This window comes from Manis javanica, chromosome 17 (assembly GCF_040802235.1).
Source record: "Manis javanica isolate MJ-LG chromosome 17, MJ_LKY, whole genome shotgun sequence".
Taxonomy (NCBI): Eukaryota; Metazoa; Chordata; class Mammalia; order Pholidota; family Manidae; genus Manis; species Manis javanica.
The window spans coordinates 45,422,526-45,442,312 of record NC_133172.1 but is presented as its reverse complement, the minus strand read 5'-3'; the positions used below and the strand labels follow the sequence as shown (position 1 = coordinate 45,442,312).

General features: G+C 44.5%; 1 protein-coding gene across 4 annotated transcripts in view; it reads left to right on the top strand.

The window, feature by feature from the left end:
- CDH11 (cadherin 11) overlaps window positions 1-3,549 on the top strand; it is a 142,059-nt gene extending 138,510 nt beyond the window's left edge. For all 4 annotated transcript variants that reach the window (XM_037025414.2, XM_037025415.2, XM_037025416.2 and 1 more), the window contains one exon: window positions 647-3,549. In XM_037025414.2, the coding sequence (XP_036881309.1) occupies window positions 647-1,143 (497 nt within the window). In that variant the 3' untranslated portion in view covers window positions 1,144-3,549. The remainder of the gene's footprint in view (window positions 1-646) is intronic.
- Window positions 3,550-19,787: the final 16,238 nt, after the last annotated feature.

Here is a 19,787-nt window from a genome sequence, read left to right as displayed (position 1 = left end):
GATGGGGTTGCTTTATCTGGAGTTTCAGCTGATGCTATTTTCCTAGAGCCAAGTAAATAGATTCGTCTCCTGAAGGTCTTTATAAACTTCCCCTCTTCTGCACAGTGGTCTGAAGAGACTCCAGCCAGGCTTATGATAAGATTTTCACTAAGGTAAGAGTAGGATCTATGCTGGCCCCCCACTCCCTGAACCTCTAGGCATCACCTCCTCTAGCAAATAGGACCTGAAGTCTGGGACCATCCTCCTTCATTAACTCTGGGGAGGCAGCTGTCTTCCTGTAAAAAAGAAACTGGCATAAGCCATTTTAAAGAGGCTGCAGGCCAACATATTTAGAATCTTCTGAGTTTTAGGAAGATGACTTCCAAATAGTGTCAGATTCATTTATAAAAAGCTAAAAATAGCTCCAACTCGCCAGTTTGTGTGGATATAATATCTTGCTGGCAGCATTCTGCACCCGGAGAGCCAGGTGGAGGGCACTTTTACACATCTTCTGGGATTCCAAGTAAAGCTCTCCTGTCGTAGACTGTTCCCAGTTTTGAAGCATGCGTACACCAGGCCTTATGGTAAGCAGGGTTCCCCCGGGGGCAAGAATAAAACAGGAATGCCAGGCTTCACCTAGGCTTACTTCCTTTTTCTTTCCCTGCAGTCATCGTAGTGTTGTTCGTGACCCTGAGAAGGCAAAAGAAAGAACCACTCATCGTCTTCGAGGAGGAAGATGTCCGCGAGAACATCATCACCTACGACGACGAAGGGGGTGGGGAGGAAGACACGGAGGCCTTTGACATCGCCACCCTTCAGAATCCTGACGGGATCAATGGATTTATCCCTCGAAAAGACATAAAACCCGAGTATCAGTACATGCCCAGACCTGGGCTCCGGCCAGCGCCCAATAGCGTGGATGTGGATGACTTCATCAACACGAGGATACAGGAGGCGGATAACGACCCCACCGCCCCTCCTTATGACTCCATTCAAATCTATGGTTACGAAGGCAGGGGCTCGGTGGCCGGGTCTCTGAGCTCCTTAGAGTCTGCCACCACAGACTCAGACTTGGACTATGACTACCTACAGAACTGGGGACCTCGTTTTAAGAAACTGGCAGACTTGTACGGTTCCAAAGACACTTTTGATGACGACTCTTAACAATAACGACACAAATTTGGCCTTAAGAACTTGTCTGGCTTTCTGAAGAATCTAGAAGAAATGTAAACAGGTATTTTTTTAAATCAAGGGAAGGCTCATTTAAAACAAGCAAAGTTTTACAGAGAGGATACATTTAATAAAACTGCAAGGACATCAAAGTGGTAAATACTGTGAAGTACCTTTTCTCGCAAAAAGGCAAATATTGAAGTTGATTACCGACTTCGCTAGAGAAAAACCACTCGGCATACGAAATATTTAAGTGAAGGAGCTGTCCAATGGTGAACTCTGAAGGGAAATTGTTTCTGTGTTATGAACATCCAAGTCTTTCTTTCTTTTATTTTTTTTTTATTTGTCAAAGAAGCTTCCACAAAATTAGAAAGGACAACAGTTCTGAGCTGTAATTTCGCCTTAAACTATGGACACTCTATATGTAGTGCATTTTTAAACTTGAAATATATAATATTCAGCCAGCTTAAACCCATACAATGTATGTACAATACAATGTACAATTACGTCTCTTGAGCATCAATCTTATTACTGCTGATTCTTGTAAATGTTTTTGCTTCTACTTTCATCTTGAACTAATATGTGCCAGATATAACTGTCTTGTTTCAGTGAGAGGCGCCCTATTTCTAAGTCATTTTTAATGTATCTATTTGTACAATTTTAAAGTTCTTATTTTAGTATACATACAAATATCAGTATTCTGACATGTAAAAACTGTTATGGCATCACACTTATATTTTATGAACATTGTACTGTTGCTTTAATATGAGCTTCAATATAAGAAGCAACCTTTGAAATAAAAAAAAGATTCTTTTTTAATTCTGGGTTTCATTCTTAATATTGAAAAAATTAAGTTTTTCTATTGACCCATTTATATTTCTAATTTAAGATAATTGTGATCTTTTAATAACCCTATTTATGATCTGTTGTAGTCTGCTGTTTTCATTGTTTATTTAAAATCAAATATGTTTTGCAAATGTTTTTCCAGACAAGATTCTGTAACATCATGTAAAGCTTTTTTGTACATTCTCCGTGTTAGCTTCCTGGCTTTGCTTCACATGCGTCTTCTGAAAAAGAAGGATGCTAAAGATCTAGGTCAGTCTATGATTCTGCAATACTTGTTATATAATATGCATTTATCTTGTATATCAGTAGTTCGATGGTTATGAGAGACAAATCCATGAGGGAACAAAATGATCAGAACTCTGATGTTCCAAGATGTAGATTTTATGCCCCATACCAAGCACTTGGGCATTGGCGAAGTGAAGAGTCAAAAATATAAATTTGCCAATGTGTAGTTATCAGACCTCCAATGTTACTCTCTTTTTCCCTGGTTTGAACTTGGCAGGCTGTCATAACAACTCTGCTAGTTGAAACTGCTTATTTTGCCTCCTGTAATATTAATTCCTCTTAAAAGAATATAGCATTTCAAATTTTGATAAAAGAAAAAGCAATTCACTTTCAAACCTTTGCTATAAAGTATGCTTTGGGCCATAAGCCCAGAATGAGGGTAGGGATGGCAGCAGATTTTAGGGTCAATGCCATTCGACCCATGAGCATGCCTACAGTCTCCAGCACTCCGCTCCCACTTACTGCCTGGGGAGTGGGACTTCTGTGAAGGACATTTCAGCTGCTCAGTTGGGCCTAGGGTCAAAACATAGCAATACTCGGAGAAGACAACAAAAATTCATGCTGCAAGCACTTTCCCTTTTCCCTTTCCCCCTAGACACAGGGCACAAGCTTTCTCTTGGATGGCAGACGATGTTTAGATCCTTTTTGTTTTACTTTATTGTGAAAGTTTGTTTCAAGCATTTCTTGATATCCTGCTACATACTATTTTTATGACTCAGTCAAAATGCATACAAAGAAATGTTTTTATGAAGTGCTCACTTCCATTTTACTTTGCATTTAAATCAAATTGAACACTTCAGTGGAATAAATTCTGTGGACAATGTCACTTTGGCATCTTTCATTTCACTGAAGGATTGCACATTCTCAATGCTTCCATAATTGCAGGTTTTGTTCGTTTTTTTACATAGTTTTTGTAATCCAAAGAATATTTTGCTAGATTTGCACAGATCTCCAATTGAATTTGAAATGAAGAAATAATTCAAAAGGAATTTGAATAGCACTTAAACAAGCATATAGCTGTAAGTAACCCCATCACCACAGATGATCCTTTTTCTAGGAATGTATTTGGATTAGATTTGACAACTACATTTTCACATTCTTATGTTTAAGTTTAAAAAACAAAAAAGGCTGTCTACTTTTCAATAGTTAAAAATACTTGTTTTTCTTTTTTCTTTTTATCTTCTCTTTTTATTTTATTTTTTTACTTAAAGCCTCTATTGTTTGTAGAACCCTCTTAGAAGCTTGGAAATAAAATGTCTTTCCCGACTAGTGGAGTCTTCTTTCATTTGGAACATATTACCTTAAAAGCAGTCTGAAGTTATATATGGTCCTTCTTCACATTGATATAAAGTAATCATTGCTGTATGGCATTGATTCAGCTGAACGCTGCTCTGTTCTCGTCCTTGCCTAGCGGGTATTGTTTACATTCAGCATTCATGCATTCATTCATCAAAACCTTATTTTGTGGCCCCTGTAGTGTCACCTAAGGATGCAGAATGAGTGGTGTTACCTTCCTTGCAAGGCTTTTGTCTTCTCAATCCCATTCCGATATGTCCATTCCATTGTCTTGTTATCGCCAATTTACCTCCACGCCCACCCACCTCTCCAGATGATGCAACGGGGTATTTCCTCCCCCTCAGGATTGAGGGAACAAAGTAAAAAAAAAAAAAAAAGAAGAGATGGTGAGATATTGACCATGAATGGAGGGTAAGCCAATTGCAGCAGTTCTGGACTGATCTTATGTTTAGCTAAGTTGTACTGTATAGGCCAGTGTTCCTGGGGATGATGGGGAAGGTAAGGGAGCAGATTATCTGCATCACGTGGAGAAATGTATTAAAAATACACAGTCATGGTGCTCAAAGAGTATCACTCTATACTCAGGTAGGACCTGGTCAGGGGTATTTGCAATTGCTCCTGGGCAATTGTGTGGCATCCTTCTGTTCTTTTTGAGAGCCTTTGTGGGACAAATCTGGGGGTGGGTGGGGAGGGCATTGGCATCTCTGAGCAGAAAAGGAGCCAAATGTGTATGGCAGGCAGCATGGAGGGCAGATTAGGAGCATCTAAACCTAAGAGGCACACCGGGAGGGTTTTTATGAAAGTCAACATGAGGTATAAATGAGGGCCCAAAATAACTCAGTAATTTGGGGATGGAAAAGAGACAAGGATATTCTGCTCCTGCACAGCCGTCTGCTGGTCAAGGCCATTGTGTCAGTCCTGGAAGACTGAAACAGCCTCCCGGCCATTCTTTGCCTCCCAATCTCTTCTCCACAAAGAAGCCAGGTGTATTAACACACAACTCAGATCACATGACTCCGCAACTGAAACCTCTTCGCTGGCTTACTGAAGTCTTGGAATAAATTCTGGCATCCTTCCTTTGTTGCTTTACATGACCAGGGCTCTGCAAACCTCTACAACTTCGTCTTACTCCATTGTGTTTTCAGTGCACTGTGCTCCAGCCACACTGGCCATCTGTCATTCCTCATGTGGACAAAACATGCCCCCTTTTCCAAAAAGTAATTCAGCCTTTGTACTGATTACAACTCTTTAAACGTATTTTGCTTACTGGCTTTTCTGGCTTCTATGAATCTGACTTCCCCACCAGAATGTGAGCTCCCAGAGGGCAGGGATCTCGTTTTCTCGTAAGCCCCATTCTTTACGGTGTCCTGAAGCATAATAGGTGCACAGTCAACACTTCCTGAATGAAGGCTGGCATAACAATACAGCAGATTTTTCAGGATTTGATGAATGATTAGAGAATGCCAATGTGATTTTAAGCTTCCTCCCCTGAGATCTTGAGTGGTTTGTGATCTTGGGACCTGGGGCTATGAATCCAAAAGGAAAAGTGGGTTCGGGGGAAAGAAGTTGAATTAAGTTTGTGTTGGACTTGTAAATTGGACGTGTTTGTGGAACTGTCAACTAGGTAACAGGAATTGGGGTTTGCAGCTAGCTCACTACACAAGTAGGGCTGGGCATGCTGAGGAAGGGTCAGATGGTAGGTGAAGTCTCAGGAGTGTCTGTGTTTTCTTCTAACTGGGCTTCAGTGCTGTCTTCTAGCTGTAAAGGAGTAGTTCGTTAATGGTGAAGTAAGTCCCTCTGGTGTTGGAAAGTAATGCTGACTTTAGTTTTACTAATCAGGATAATTAGGAAACATAAACCTTAGCCTTGTACATCAAGTGCTTTGAAAACTAAGAATGGATTATTAATTAATTCACCAATTCTTTCTTTGTCAGGGAGGCTTTTTTGAGTTCACACTGTGTGGGAGAGCACGTACTAGATATGAAACGCTGATCTCAAGTCTATGAGAAGGCAAACATGCTACAATCTCCAAGTCATGTGGAAGGAAATGGTAGACCAGAGAGGCTAAGCACCCCTCTGAGGCATACACAGGAAGTGATTGTCAAAGCTGAGTGGGAATAGGTCCCATTTCTCTGAGGCATACACAGGAAGTGATTGTCAAAGCTGAGTGGGAATAGGTCCCATTTCTCCCCCCCTTGCTCGAGGGATTTTTCCTTTAAACTTTGGTTAAAGAGCCAGCGATGATGTTGCTCATAATCAGCTATTCAGCAGCCACCCTGGCCAGAAACAACTTGGGAGGGATGTGCTCCAGCCTGTCTGGGTTTGGTTTCTTACTTTGACTGGCCAGTCACCACAGAACTGAACAAAAGGATCCGGTCAGGCCTCTGAATGCCCAGACTGCCCCCCAAGTCCAATGCAATACACGGGACACCGTTATGAATAGTTTCTACTGGGGTTTGCATCTTTCTACAATATAAATGTTGAAAATCGAATATAAAAGAGCCTGGTTGGGCATTTTATAGTTGTATTAGGCTTCACAGAAAATACTGGCATTTCATCCTCTTCATGGGATTAAAATTGCAGTTAAACGGAAAAAAAATCAAGGGTCAGGATTGGGAGCCTCTGTCAGGTCCCAATGGTCCCTGGGGGGAAAAAATTGTGCTTTCCTCTTGTAGACAAACTCTTCCAATGATTTTTCATTTTTGTATGATCAGAGGCTTCCAACTTCTTAAAAGGGCCTTCTTTATTCCAGTTATTTTTATATATTTTAGAGATGATTTTATAGTTCTTTGTCACTTTAATCAACTTGGTCATTAATTATTCCTCTTTCAAGGCTCATAGAAGCACCTCTCTAGTCTCTCCCTCTGAGACTATAGAACATGGCTCACCACGTGGTAGTTTAGTTTAGGTGGGAAACTGACAATTTCCTACCATTAAAAAAAAAAGAAAAACAAACCAATAACAAAAAAATAAGACAGTCCGATCAATGAATTCACTTACGTTATGTAGCATTAATATTGGCAAAGCAACAGGTAAAATAGCTTTTCAATGTTTTATTAGGAGATAATAAAATTCACAGGATTATGAATTATATTTAATCGGATAGAAACTGTGTATCCGCTGGTATTTAAAATTTGGATGGGCTTGTCAAGAACTGCACAAACTGACATTTCAAATATAAGAATGTCAATTTCATATATTGTTTCTCATTTGTTGAAACTATGGAGCTCCTTTTTTACAGACATAATTCTCTGAAAATATTTAGATTTGAAGACATGTAATTTCATTAGAATACCTTTTTTTCATAACGACTTTGATGAGTGTAATTTAGCCACAATTTTTACTTCATTTAGCACTCAGGAAATTGGAAATTATTTTATGCTATGGTAAATTTCTCCCTCTTCTTTCTTTTTTTTTTCAAACACTAACTGGGATGTGAAAGAAACAGCAGTGCTTGCAAATGTAACTTTCAAATTACTTTCTTTTATGAATCAGTAAAAATGTGGTCAGTTTGGGATGCTGACCTAGCAAACAATGTGGGTAAAAGTGCAGTATTTCCAGAATCTCTCGCCCAGCCTTAGTGCATTTGCATATCAATAGGTGTTTCCAAGGAGTGGAGAGTAGTCCATCTCCGTATCAATAGGTGATTACAAAGGGGGTGGGAGGAAGCACACACCAGGTCTAGAGAGGTTTGGTGGGGTCCGGTTGCAGCTGGGGCCCAAGAGACAAGGGCAAGCAGAAGTAGACGACTGCTTGTAAACAATAAACAGGTTTCTCCCACTTTATTTCTCCCTTTGACTGATTTCGGTTTCAAAGGTTATTTGCCCCAGGGAAGGAACATATTTTCCCTCTGGAGTTACAAACAGCATTGGCCCACTGTGGGGCACACGCTTTTTCTTGTTTTCACTTTGGATTCCCAGCAGAGAATAGGGGCAGGAATATAGCGAAGAGTGGATAAAGGGAAAGAAACTCATCATTCTGTGTTCTAGGCCTCATAGCAAAGTGAACTAGTAGATGTGTACATGAGTGTTCGTTGGGGTCGCCTCCCTCCCTTCCCACATTCGTGTATTTATTGATAGTTGATAGTATCATTATAATGCTTTGATTCTAGATTTCACGTGACTGGATATTCCTCTCTAGATATTCAACCCCCACACACTCAGATCAAATGGGCCTCATTGCACTGAGCATGACTGAAGTGCCATCGGATGATCTGACTTGCTAGCCTTGTAAAGTGTGCTTAATTTCTGTGGGTCTCATTTTCCTCATCTAGGCAATGGAGAGTAAGTAGTCTGTGTGGTATGTCTCCAAAAATTCTAGAAAGATTGACCTAGAATAGGAAAAATAACTAAATATATAACTTCCTGCATAAATGGATGATTTTGTTGTTGTTACTCTTATTTGGTCTTTTTCCTACTGTAAACCCTACTTTTCTAGCATCAGCAAATGATTCAGAAGACAACCTTAAATCCAAAAGTGATTTTAAGGGATCTTTGGCTTCTCTTTTGAAGATGCTGACCCTGTATCCCTAGGGTGGGCTTTAAATCGCCTCTAAGAGATGGATACTGCATCCTGTAGAGTAAGGATTTTAGTCCTAGGAGTTCTCCCAGCATAGCCTCTCATCTTTCTGTAGCCTCCTCCCGGCATGGACTTAGTGACTCCTGAGTCTAGGCACTGAGGACTCCTGGCCCATTGTTTTTCAAGTGTGGAATGTGCATTTCTGCATCTCTGGTGGTTGGAAGGAGTGGTTTTAAGTGACCCTGAATAACAATACATTTTAAAGGCAAAAAGGTATTCCCTTCTAAATTACTAAAATGATACTCTTCACACAATTCTCTTTCTGTCTGGAATTGCTTCCCTTAAGGTGTCTGGTTCTTTGACCAAACAACATAAAGCAGCCTCCCATTCCCTGATTGCTAGATTACCCTTCCTTCATTTTGTGCAGAGTAATGAAGCCCATCTCCTTTGTCCAAACTTTAATCAGCTTCCTCTGAGTCCTTGGTTCCACTAGGCCTGAACTTGGCTTTCCCTTTGTTTTTTGTAGAATACAGTTTGAGCAAGGATCCTACTGAGTCACTTCAGTAAAAATTCCCCACCCTTGGCATCTGATGTCTCTTCAGTCTTAACCACTCTGGCCTGCCTTCAGCAAGAAACCTGTTGAATCAATGTTGCAAATATTCCTCTTATCTCTGATGTCTCCCCTTAGTAATTTACCATCCATTCCTTGGAGTCCACCTGATCCTTGGACGTAAAACCCCACATGGCTGTGTTTAAGTTGGAGTTAAATCCCATCTCTCTCCCCTACTAGAAAACCCTGCTGCCGTAGCCTCCCTTGAATAAAGTGAGCCTTATTGTCTTTAGTAAGTGTCATGTGAAGGGTCCCCACCAGTAAGATGGCAAACTTCCGGCTTCTCTTCGGGGTCCTCAGTTCCCGCCGGCACCACCTGAAGCCCAATCACCTCTCGCCCCCCTCCCAATCCCAGCACCTAGCCAACAGCCACCAGCCCCGTAGAAGTGACACCTCAATCAATTCATGCCCCTTCCTATATAACCCAGCACCTTTCCCTAATAAAGCGGAACTCTCCGGTGAATTGCTGCAATGTGTCGCTCCTTTCCTTTCATTGGTGCCGAAACCCGGGAGACGGGACACCCCAACTGGGCCCCGTCTTCCCCCCGACACCAGCAGCAGCTTGCCCTCGTCCTCTTTTTCCGGCGCTGGTTCCTCACACTCACCACTCCTCTCTGGCCTTTAGGTAAGTTTTCCCCCCGGAGTGGGCCACTCTTCCCCGAGCTATCGCAGTGCCATTGACCGTGATCGTCCGGCAAGGCCCTGATGCTCGGAGATGAGGAGGGAACTCTCCCCGCCTCAGGCCTTCGCGGCTGCGGCGGACCCTCAGGCCCCTCCTCCGACAGCCATAAATCCCCGCCTCAAGCCTTTACGGCTGCAGCAGACGCTCAGGCCCCTCCTCCGACAGTCATAAACGCATTCACCGTCCCTTCAATCAGTGCTGAAACTTTTTAAGCAAAATTTCCCCGGCGTGGGCCGCTCTTCCCCGAGCTATCGCAGTGCCATTGCCCGTGATCGTCCGGCAAGGCCCTGATGCTTGGAGATGAGGAGGGAACTCTCCCCCCCTCAGGCCTTCACGGCTGCAGCAGACTCTCAGGCCCCCCCCTCCAACAGCCATAAACGAGGTGACTCCTTTGCGGATGAGAACGCTCCCTTTCCCCGCCCCCTCCTCCTTCTGTTCCGTCCTCCGAAATCTGTTATGTCTGCCGAAAACGCCTAGCGCTAGGTACCTCGTGACTCCGGCACTCTGCCTTCTTAGGGAAGTCTGGGTGACGACCCACACTTCCCAAGAAATTCCGACTCGTATACGAGTTTCCGCAGACCACCAAGGATCATCGGGGACGCCCTTTGTCTCCTTGTGGTCTGCTTCCAGTCCGAGGATCTCCGTTCGTCTTCCCCTGTTTGTCTCCTTCTCTGTCCTTTACCATGGGAGCCTCCTCATCCCTCCCTGAAAGTTCACCTCTTGAATGCCTGCTTAAGCATCTGGCTACCCTCTCCCTGATGCCTGATATAAAACCAAAACTTCTCCGTAAATATTGCTCCCAAGATTGGCCGACATACCCCCTAGACAATAAAAACCAATGGCCCGCAGGGAGAACTCTTGATCCTAACATCACTCGCGATCTTTTTAACTACTGCCAGCGCCTGAAAAAATGGAAGGAGATTCCCTATATCGAAGCTTTCCGCCTCCTCCTCTCCCCGCCCCCTCCCAAGTTCTCCTAGCCTGCAAGCCGCTGCCCCCGCAGAAGCCTCCCATTTACTCCCATCCCCTTCTTCTCCTACAACAGCCCTTCTCCCTTCCTCCCCAACCATCTCCTCCCCCATCTCACCTCCTCCACCTTCATTCCCTGCAGATTAAGCCTGAGCCTTTCAGCCCCCCTTTAACTAGGTCCCAGGGGTCTCCTCTGTCTTTGCCCTCATCACCTGTTTCTCCCCTGTTAGGGACCGCCTTTGTCTTCTCACATGTTTGTAGAGAGAATGGGAAAGCACCTCCCCCCATGTCTGAACGCAGCATGGGAAAGCACAAGCTAGAGAACAACGGGTGCAGTCCTTAGAAGTTATCTGTCCACAAAAACATATCTTGCCAAGACTCCTCACTCTGAAAATAGGGAGACCTTGAAGATGTGTAGAAACACCGCCCCTGCTTCTAGCTATGCCCTTCCCCCACTTGCCGATGTGGCAGGAATAGAAAACAACGCACTCCATAAGCAATTAACTGGAGCCCTGCTGTAGCTCAGTAGAGCATGGGACTCTTAACCTCAGAGTCATGAGTTCAAGCCCAACTAAAGCAGCAGAGGCAAGCAGCTGGGCTGCTAGCTGGCAACATGTGGGTCCGATTCTATCTTTATTTTCTTTGCCCCCCTTCTGCACTTCAGGACCTGCTCAACTAGGCACGGCTAGACCGCGTCACTCCCCCACAGACTGAGCCAGAACCCTTCAGTCCCCCTCAGACTCAGTCCCGAGAGCCTCCCAAAATTATCGCCCCCCTCCGGGAGGTAGCAGGATCCAAAGGCATCGTGCGCGTTCACGTCCCTTTCTCCTTAAGAGATTTAGCCTAACTAGAGAAACGCCTAAGTTCCTTTTCCACTGATCCCATGACATACATCAGGGAGTTTCAATAGACCCTCCAGTCTTACAGCCTCACACATCATGACATTTTCATGCTCCTGGCCAATACTCTCCTCCCTGAAGAGCATAGACGAGTTTAGGACTTCGCCCAAATGCAGGCTACTGAAACCCACAGGACTGACCCCACCTATCTCCCTGGCCCCACTGCTGTCCCCAAACAAGACCCACACTGAAATTATAACACCGCCATGAGTCTCCGCTCTCGAGATATTTTTGCCTCCTGCTTAATAGCAGGTCTGAAAAAGGGCAGCTTGTAAAGTAGTCAATTTTCAAAAGCTCCAAGACATAATTCAAAAGAGAGATGAAATCCCCTCCGAGTTCTTAGACAGACTCACTCAAGCCCTATTACAGTATACCAGCCTGGACCCAGAAACACCTGAAGGAAGACATGTCCTTATGACATACTTCCTAGCTCAAGGCTACCCCGACATTAAAGTTAAACTCAAAAAGTTAGAACAGGGCCCCACTACCCCACAAGACTGAGATCCTAACAGTGGCCTTTAAAGTCTTCCATAAGCGGGAGGAGGAGAAAGAATGCCGTAAACAAAAGGCTGATCAGGCCAATTTCCAGATGTTGGCCCAGCTGATAAAACCACAACCTGGGCGCCCCTCTACAAACAAGCCCCCCCAAGAGCTTGTTTCAAGTGCAGAAAAGAGGGACATTGGTCAAGGGCGTGCCCCTCCCCCAGATCTCCTACCACCCCATGCCCCAGATGCCACAAAAAGGGCCACTGGGGGTCTGATTGCCCAACCACCTGAAGGGGAGGCTGGACGAACAACCCCCATCCTAAGCCTGCCGTAGTGGGGCTGGCAGAAGAAGATTGATGGGGCCCGGGGGCTTCTTGCCCGACCATTTCCATCACCAAACAGGAGCCCAGGGTTACTTTAACAGTAGACGGTCACCCCATCTCCTTCCTCCTAGATACAGGAGCCACCTTCTCAGTCTTGTGAGAATACCGGGGCCCTACCACGCCAGCCATTACTCCTATAGTCAGAGTAGGAGGTAAACAGATTTTCCCATTAAACCCCCCACCCACCCTTTTATGCACAATCCAAGACAATCCCATACCTTTCTCCCACTCCTTCCTGGTTATGCCCCAGTGTCCCATCCCTTTACTAGGACGAGACATCCTTTCCCTCCTCCACGTTTCCGTAACTATATCCACTCCCACAGCCCCCAGTACTCCCTTTCTGATGGCCCTCATAGCCGACGACCCCCCTCTACCCAATGAAAGCTCCGGTTCTGCCCTCATACACACTGTAAATCCCAAAGTTTGGGACATTACAAGCCCCTCTGTGGCCCTATGTCCCCCTGCTTCTATCAAATTACGTGACCCCTCTCAGTATATCTGTCAAGCCCAATACTCCCTAACCACTTCAGCCCTCATAGGCCTCCAACCCATCATTCAAGATCTCTTAAACATAAATTACCTCAGACCCACTCACTCCCCATTTAATACCCCCATATTAGCTGTTAAAAAAACCAACAGATCTTTCCGCCTTGTCCAAGACCTTCGCCTCATCAACATAGCCATTGTCCCTATCCATCCCTTAGTTCCAAATCCATACAGCCTCAGCATCCCACTTCTCAGTCCTAGATCTCAAGGACCCATTTTTCTATCCCTCTAGACCCCTGCTCCCAAGATTTTTTCATCTTCACCTGGACGGACCCATACACAAGACATTCTGAACAACTCACCTGGACAGTTTTGCCACAAAGCTTCCGAGATAGTCCCCATATTTTTAGACAGGTCCTAGCTCAAGACCTCAAACAGTTTCATCATGATCACTCCAAGTCCACCTTATTATAATACATGGACAATCTTCTACTCTGCAGTCTCTCGTGAGAACAGTCTCAACTTGACACTGCCTCCCTACTTAACCTTCTAGCGTCCAGAAGTTACCGAGTATCCCCCGTCAAAGCTCAAATCTCTTCCCCTCCTGTCACTTACCTCAGATTCCTTCTATCTCAACAAAGAAAGTCCATTACCTTAGACAGAAAATGGCTCCTCTCTGACCTGCCCATTCCCAAAACCAAGACAGAAATCCTTTCCTTTCTAAGCCTGGCTAGATATTTTAGACCGTAAATCCCTAACTTCTCCCTGCTCCCTGTTGGCAAAACCCCTATACGACCTCAGCAAGAGCCCCCCCTAAAAAGCATTATCCTCCTCACCCCAACACTCCTTCATTAAGCTCCGTCAAGCCCTTGTGGAAGCCCCAGCTCTCCATCTTCCTGATTTGTCGAAGCCCTTCTCATTATACATTCATGAGAGGTCCAGTCAAGCTCTAGGAGTCCTAGGCCAATATTATGGCCCATCCTTTGCCCCAGTAGCTTATCTCTCCAAGCAATTAGACCCCACAGTTCTGGGATGAGCCCCCTGCCTACGAGCATTAGCCGCTAGACAGCTCTTGCAGAAAGAAGCTCATAAACTGACATTCAGGGTGCCCCTTACCATTCTGTCCGCACATCACCTAAAAGATCTCTTAACCTACAAAAGTTTACAGACTCTCCCTCCCTCCAGACTCCTGACCTTACTGTCCTCTTTCCTCCAAAATCCCGTTCACCCCCTTTGCCATCCATACCCGAATCATGACTTTTTCCTCCTTTACTGCTCTCTCGCTTTTTTTCCTCATTCCTATTGTCTTCCCCACCACCCCAGCCTCCTTTGTATGGCGATTCAAAGTCAGACAGACTTACACACAGCATCAAACAAAAGTTACTGCCCTCATTGCCACACCAGACTGCCCTCTGAAAAGCTGCTCTGAGCCTTTATACCTCCACTTTCCTCCCTCCACCGAAGTGTTCACTAGCAGCTACCCTTATTCTCCCTACCTCTGCTTCCTCTATGACCAAAAACAAGCCTATTGCAGGCAATAACCAGACACCTACAGGAGATGTCCCTACTGGTCTTGTGCCATTCACTACATGAGTAACTCCTGGTACCCACAGTATTACTCCTCCAACCGTTTCATGAAATATCCCAACGGCTCATTCTCCTTATCAATCCCAGATCCCTGGGACTCTTGATGAGCTGCCAGAGTCACAGCCTCAGTTTACTATGGGGGGGTCCTCGACCCCCACGGTACCCTTCATATCTCTCAAAAGTATGTTCCCTCTCATTCCCAGATCTCTCAAGTTGCATCAGATATCAGACATTCTGAAAAAGTCATTATCCAAACTCTTGACGGCGCCTCTTCATCTTCTTATCCCCGCCCCTCTTCCCATTTCTCCTACTCTTCATTACAGCTCATTCAGGACACCACCATCTTTCTCAACCACACCCTTAACACAGCCAATTGTTTCTTGTGCGCATCACTACAGCGCCCACTGCTGGCCGCCGTGCCCCTTAATATTTACAACTACTCCTTCCATGCAGAAAGACAACCCCTCTGCCCCCTGGCAGACATACCCCTATGGGAACCAGAATACGCAGATAATCTCACCATCCACCACTGTGTAGGCCCAACTCAACCCCCCTCCAGTGCACTTCACTGCCTCTCTATCTACACCCCTACCTCTGGCTCTAAGACTTTTACGCAACCAGGACACTTCTTTTGGTGTAATGGCAGTCTTTTCAACTCACTGCCTCTCAACTCCGATACACCCTGCATTCTCGTCACCCTAATCCCACAGCTTACACTTTACAGCATGGCAGAATTCCTTGAGCTCCAACCTCCCTTGCCCTCGCGCACAAAAAGAGCTGCTTTCCTTCCCATCATGGTCAGTAGCTCTTTGATCACCTCAGCCATTGGGACAGGGTTTTCAGGAGAAGCCTTGGGTCACTCTCTATGGGCAGTTAGAGATCTCAACGCCAAACTTGAGGGAGCCCTGACATCCACTGCCTATTCCCTAGCCTCTCTCCAAAGACAGGTCACTTCGCTAGCTAAAGTCACCCTTCAAAACCGGCGAGCCCTAGATCTGCTTACAGCCGAGAAGGGCAGCACCTGCGTCTTCCTCTGGGAAGAGTGCTGCTATTACATCAACGAATCCAGCATTGTAGAAACTGACATTACCAAACTCACTGACCTTGCCTCCAGCCTCCACTCTGCTTCCAATTCCAACCCATTCTCTTCAATACTAACAAACCCCCTCCTCACCTGGCTCTGGCCCATTGCAGGCCCCATAATAATCATTCTTCTCGCATGTCTCTTCTTACCCTGTATAATAAAGTTCATCAAATCCCAAGTCGGAAAAATCTCTAATCAAGCTTTCAATCAGCTTTTACTCAGGAACTACCAGCTTCTGGCCACAGAAGATCCCTCACCCTCACGTGACCTCCTCACCACACGCTGAGATGGACCCCTCTCTCCACTGGAAACTGTTCCTGGAAACAATAGCCGCAGACGCCTGGCTCCTGACACCCATATCCTCTTGGCCAACCTATGGTTACAGGGAACCTTCATTGATTTCCAAACCTGAAGAAGTCCACATGTACTCGTCCTTACTGCGGGGAGTCCTATCAACCCTTTCCTCCCAATCCTCAAGCCCTCACTCCCTTCTCCGCCCCTGTTCAGCAGGAAGCAGCCAGAGAGAAAGCAACGTCCACAAACCCATAGAGGAGAAAGGGGGGAATGAAGGGTCCCCACCAGTAAGATGGCAAACTTCCGGCTTCTCTTCGGGGTCCTCAGTTCCCGCCGGCACCACCTGAAGCCCAATCACCTCTCGCCCCCCTCCCAATCCCAGCACCTAGCCAACAGCCACCAGCCCCGTAGAAGTGACACCTCAATCAATTCATGCCCCTTCCTATATAACCCAGCACCTTTCCCTAATAAAGCGGAACTCTCCGGTGAATTGCTGCAATGTGTCGCTCCTTTCCTTTCATCATGAATATTTTTTCTTTAACAAGAGTACATATCACTTTGATTTATTTCTCTTTTCAATACTTCCTTTGTTCTTAGTAAATCTGTTTATTCTCTATAATGTAAGCCCCATGGAGAGCACTGTCTTCATCTTTATCACTATGCATCCCAGAGCCCCGTATGTTGTAGATGGTCAATAAATAATTGTTGGCCCATTAGGGGTGTTGGTACAATTTTTATTGAGTTTTCTCCTGGGGTATTGCTCTAGAAAGAAGGAGCTCCCCGCTCCACACAAGTTCACTATGAATTTGGTGAGACCCAATAAAGACAAGAGAAAGTTGGGGGTTAAAAGGGGCACACACCACATTTATTCTCATGGAAGTCACCTGGCTATGTCTCCCTTCCTAGCACTGGGGCTCTGATTTCTCTTTCCTGCACCCTTTCTCTGCCCCCTAAGCTCTCCACTTTTCCACTCCCACCTCTCTCTCTGCTCTCTACTTCCCCAGCCCAGCATCAGGAGGGACTCCATGAGCTGGTCTCTCTGGTCACTGGTGCGTGCCAGACTGATTACATCAATGCATTTGTGTGTTTTCTCTCCACCCCTTCCCTGGGTCAGTACTGCCATGATTGACCAGTGGTTCTGTTGCTGGTAAACATCCTGCGGTTCATCTGTATGGAAACAGCCTCTTCTATGTATTCAGCAGGTGACATTCAAGCCAGGTGAGAATCCTGGCCATAAAACTTCCATTTTCTCTACATGGGTTAAGGCCAAGTTTGGGGTTGTATGTCTAACCATTTTGGACTCCCTTTTTGGAAAAGGACATAGTCCTCAAGTTTGAATAACTTGTTAGCAACAAATGTCTAACTAGAGTTTAATAAAATGGTTTCCTTTCCATGTATTTATCTGTGTAGTTTACCTTCCATACCATGAAGAGTCTTCTAGTCATACAATTAATACAATCAGTTTCCTTTTAAAATTTTGAGTGTAAATCATAATAAGAAATACATGTCTAGTTTTTCTGGCAAAGCTACTAAAATCCTTGGAATTTCCTAAATGATGAGATCAACAAAGGTATCTTTTGTTATATAAATTACAGGTCTTTTGGATCCCACCCAGGGAGCCTGGTTGCTAGGAGAACTGACCATGTGATTAGGGGGTTGGGGCTTTTAGTTCCACCCCTGACCTCCAGGGAGGGGACAGGGATTGGAGGTTGACACAATCAGTCATGCCTATATAAAGGAGACTCCATAAAACCCAGGACAGGGATCAGAAAACTTCCAGGGAGATGAACACATGAAGATTTGGAAAGGGTGATGTACTCAGAAACAACATACATCTCTGTGCCCTTTCTCCATATCTTGCCTTATGTATCTCTTCCATCTGGCTGTTCCTGAGTTATATCCTTTTGTAATAAATCAGTAATCTAGTAAGTAAAATGTTTCTTCGAGTTCTGTGAAAAGCTCTAGCATATTTAGTGACCCCAGGGAGGGGGTTTTTGGCACCTCCAATGTATAGCCAGTCAGTCAGAAGCACAGGTGACAGCATGGGTTTGTGACAGGTATCTGAAAGTGAAGGGAAGGGCATTCTTGTACAACTGAGCCTTTAACCTGTAGAATCAGACCTTATCTCCAGGTCAGAATTGAGTAGGACACCCAGCTGGTGTCCAAGAATTGCTTGTTGGTGGGGAAATTTCCCTGTCTTCACCCCCCACATTGGAATTGGGTACAGAAAACTTTAAAAATATATGTTTAGATAACAAACTATTTAAAGACACATGTATATCACATCAATAGTACATCTGGCACTCAAATATGCTGATTGGGCAGAGGGTGTGGAGAGAGGGGTGATGTATTCCACAGTTTGGGCAACATTGATGGGGTCCAGCCAGCCCTTATGGATGAGAGAACTGGGGGTCTAGAAGATGAGATAATTTGTTTCAAAAATCACAGGACCAGAAAAAGGATTAGGAAAGAAAACACAGATCCCCCGCTTGTGACTTCCCAGTTCTAGGAAAACGGAACTCAGCCATTGGGCCAGTCCTTATTTCAACAGGTGTTTTTTCCTGTTCATATACAGGAATGACTTTCTCCTCATATTCACCATTGCTTTATTAAATGTTACCTCCCCAGGAAGGCCCCCCAGTCACCTTATATAAAATAACACCCCTTGTCACTGAGTGCCTTTCAAGCCCCTTATCTCATTTTTTCCCCCTTTCACTGCATTGACCACTACCTGACATTATAATTGATGCCTATGTGTTTGTTTATTGCTTGTGTCCCCCATCGCACTGTCAGGAAAATTCTATGAGGATTTATGAGCCAACAGTTGTTTACTAAACATATACAACATTCCAGGCTCTTCGATTCATAGTGAAAATGTTGAAGACTTCGCTGTCAACAGTGCTCTCATTCTAGAGAGTAACTAGATTTACTGGGAACAAGGAAAGGATTGAAAAGAGAAAGAAATCAGATAGTGATGTGCACCCTTATGGAAGAGAAAAATACTCATGACACTTGTTAAAGAAACAGTAGTTGGTCTTCACGTTGCTCACCTCTGACTTGCAGAATCTAGAGCAGTGCCTGGTGTATACAGTGGCCCAGTAAAGAGTTGTTGAATGAATGAGTGAATAATACTAAGCATTATCACCACTAGGCTTTTCATTTATTGTTTTACTTGAGTGAGACTTTTCATTCAACTTCTTTCAGTCCTAGTTGTTAAGCAATGATGTTGGCAGTCAAACGAGGATCAGAAAGGATATAGAGGAACTGCATTCATTCCCTTTACACAGGCATTTCAGATACTCAAGTGTAGTCATTGGTCAGCAATTGCCACCCCCTTTTGGAGTTTCACTTTAGCTTTTCTAGTGTCTGAAAAGCTAAAGCAGCAGAAACTAGGCAACCCCAATGCTAAAGAAGAGACTCTAGATGAAGGGAATGTAGCCTTGTGTGAGCTGCATGCACAATTTGTTCTTTTGGCCATTTTTCTCTAGGGTTCCAATGTTTAAGTGCAAGAAAGTGTCAAAATCCCATTCTGATGACCTCAAAGTATGTGCACAGCTTTGCCATGAAGTGAGTTTCCAGTTCAGGGGACAAATTTTTGTTTTCACTATGATGGCTTATTAAACCCAGACTAGTTGGTGGAAAGGGCACTAAAATAGTTGCTAGTCATTCTGCTAAATATTAAATGTCTGCTCTTACCGGTAATGGTGCACAACATGCACATACTCCTCACACTCAAAGATCAAAGGGACACTGTATCTGTTCTAGAAAGTGGACTCATGTAATATTCATAGTGACTCCCTTCCAACTGCTCAGCACTAGAGATAAAACTCCAAATAAAAAATATATTCTAGAAACCAAAACCACTATGTGGGAATTTTTAAAAACTTAATTGAGTTTTAATGAATTAAGATGATTGAAGTCCTGAAGACCCAAATGTTCCATACCATACTTTTCATTTATTTGTTTCTTTATTGGGAACAAGTGTGGGCGGTACAATTCTTACGGGTATCATCAATAACATGTCCTAGTTCTCCCTCGACTGTCCCAGTTTTTGTTAGCGGTTCTAGAGTAATTCTCAATAGTGCCCCCTTTCTTTCTCCCAAGTGACTCATTATGGATAATAATTTATATGGTCATCCTACCAATAATTTTACCCAAGTGTGTTGACAGTGTAATAGGTTTTCAGTGTCCCACAGAGACTTTTCTCCCAACT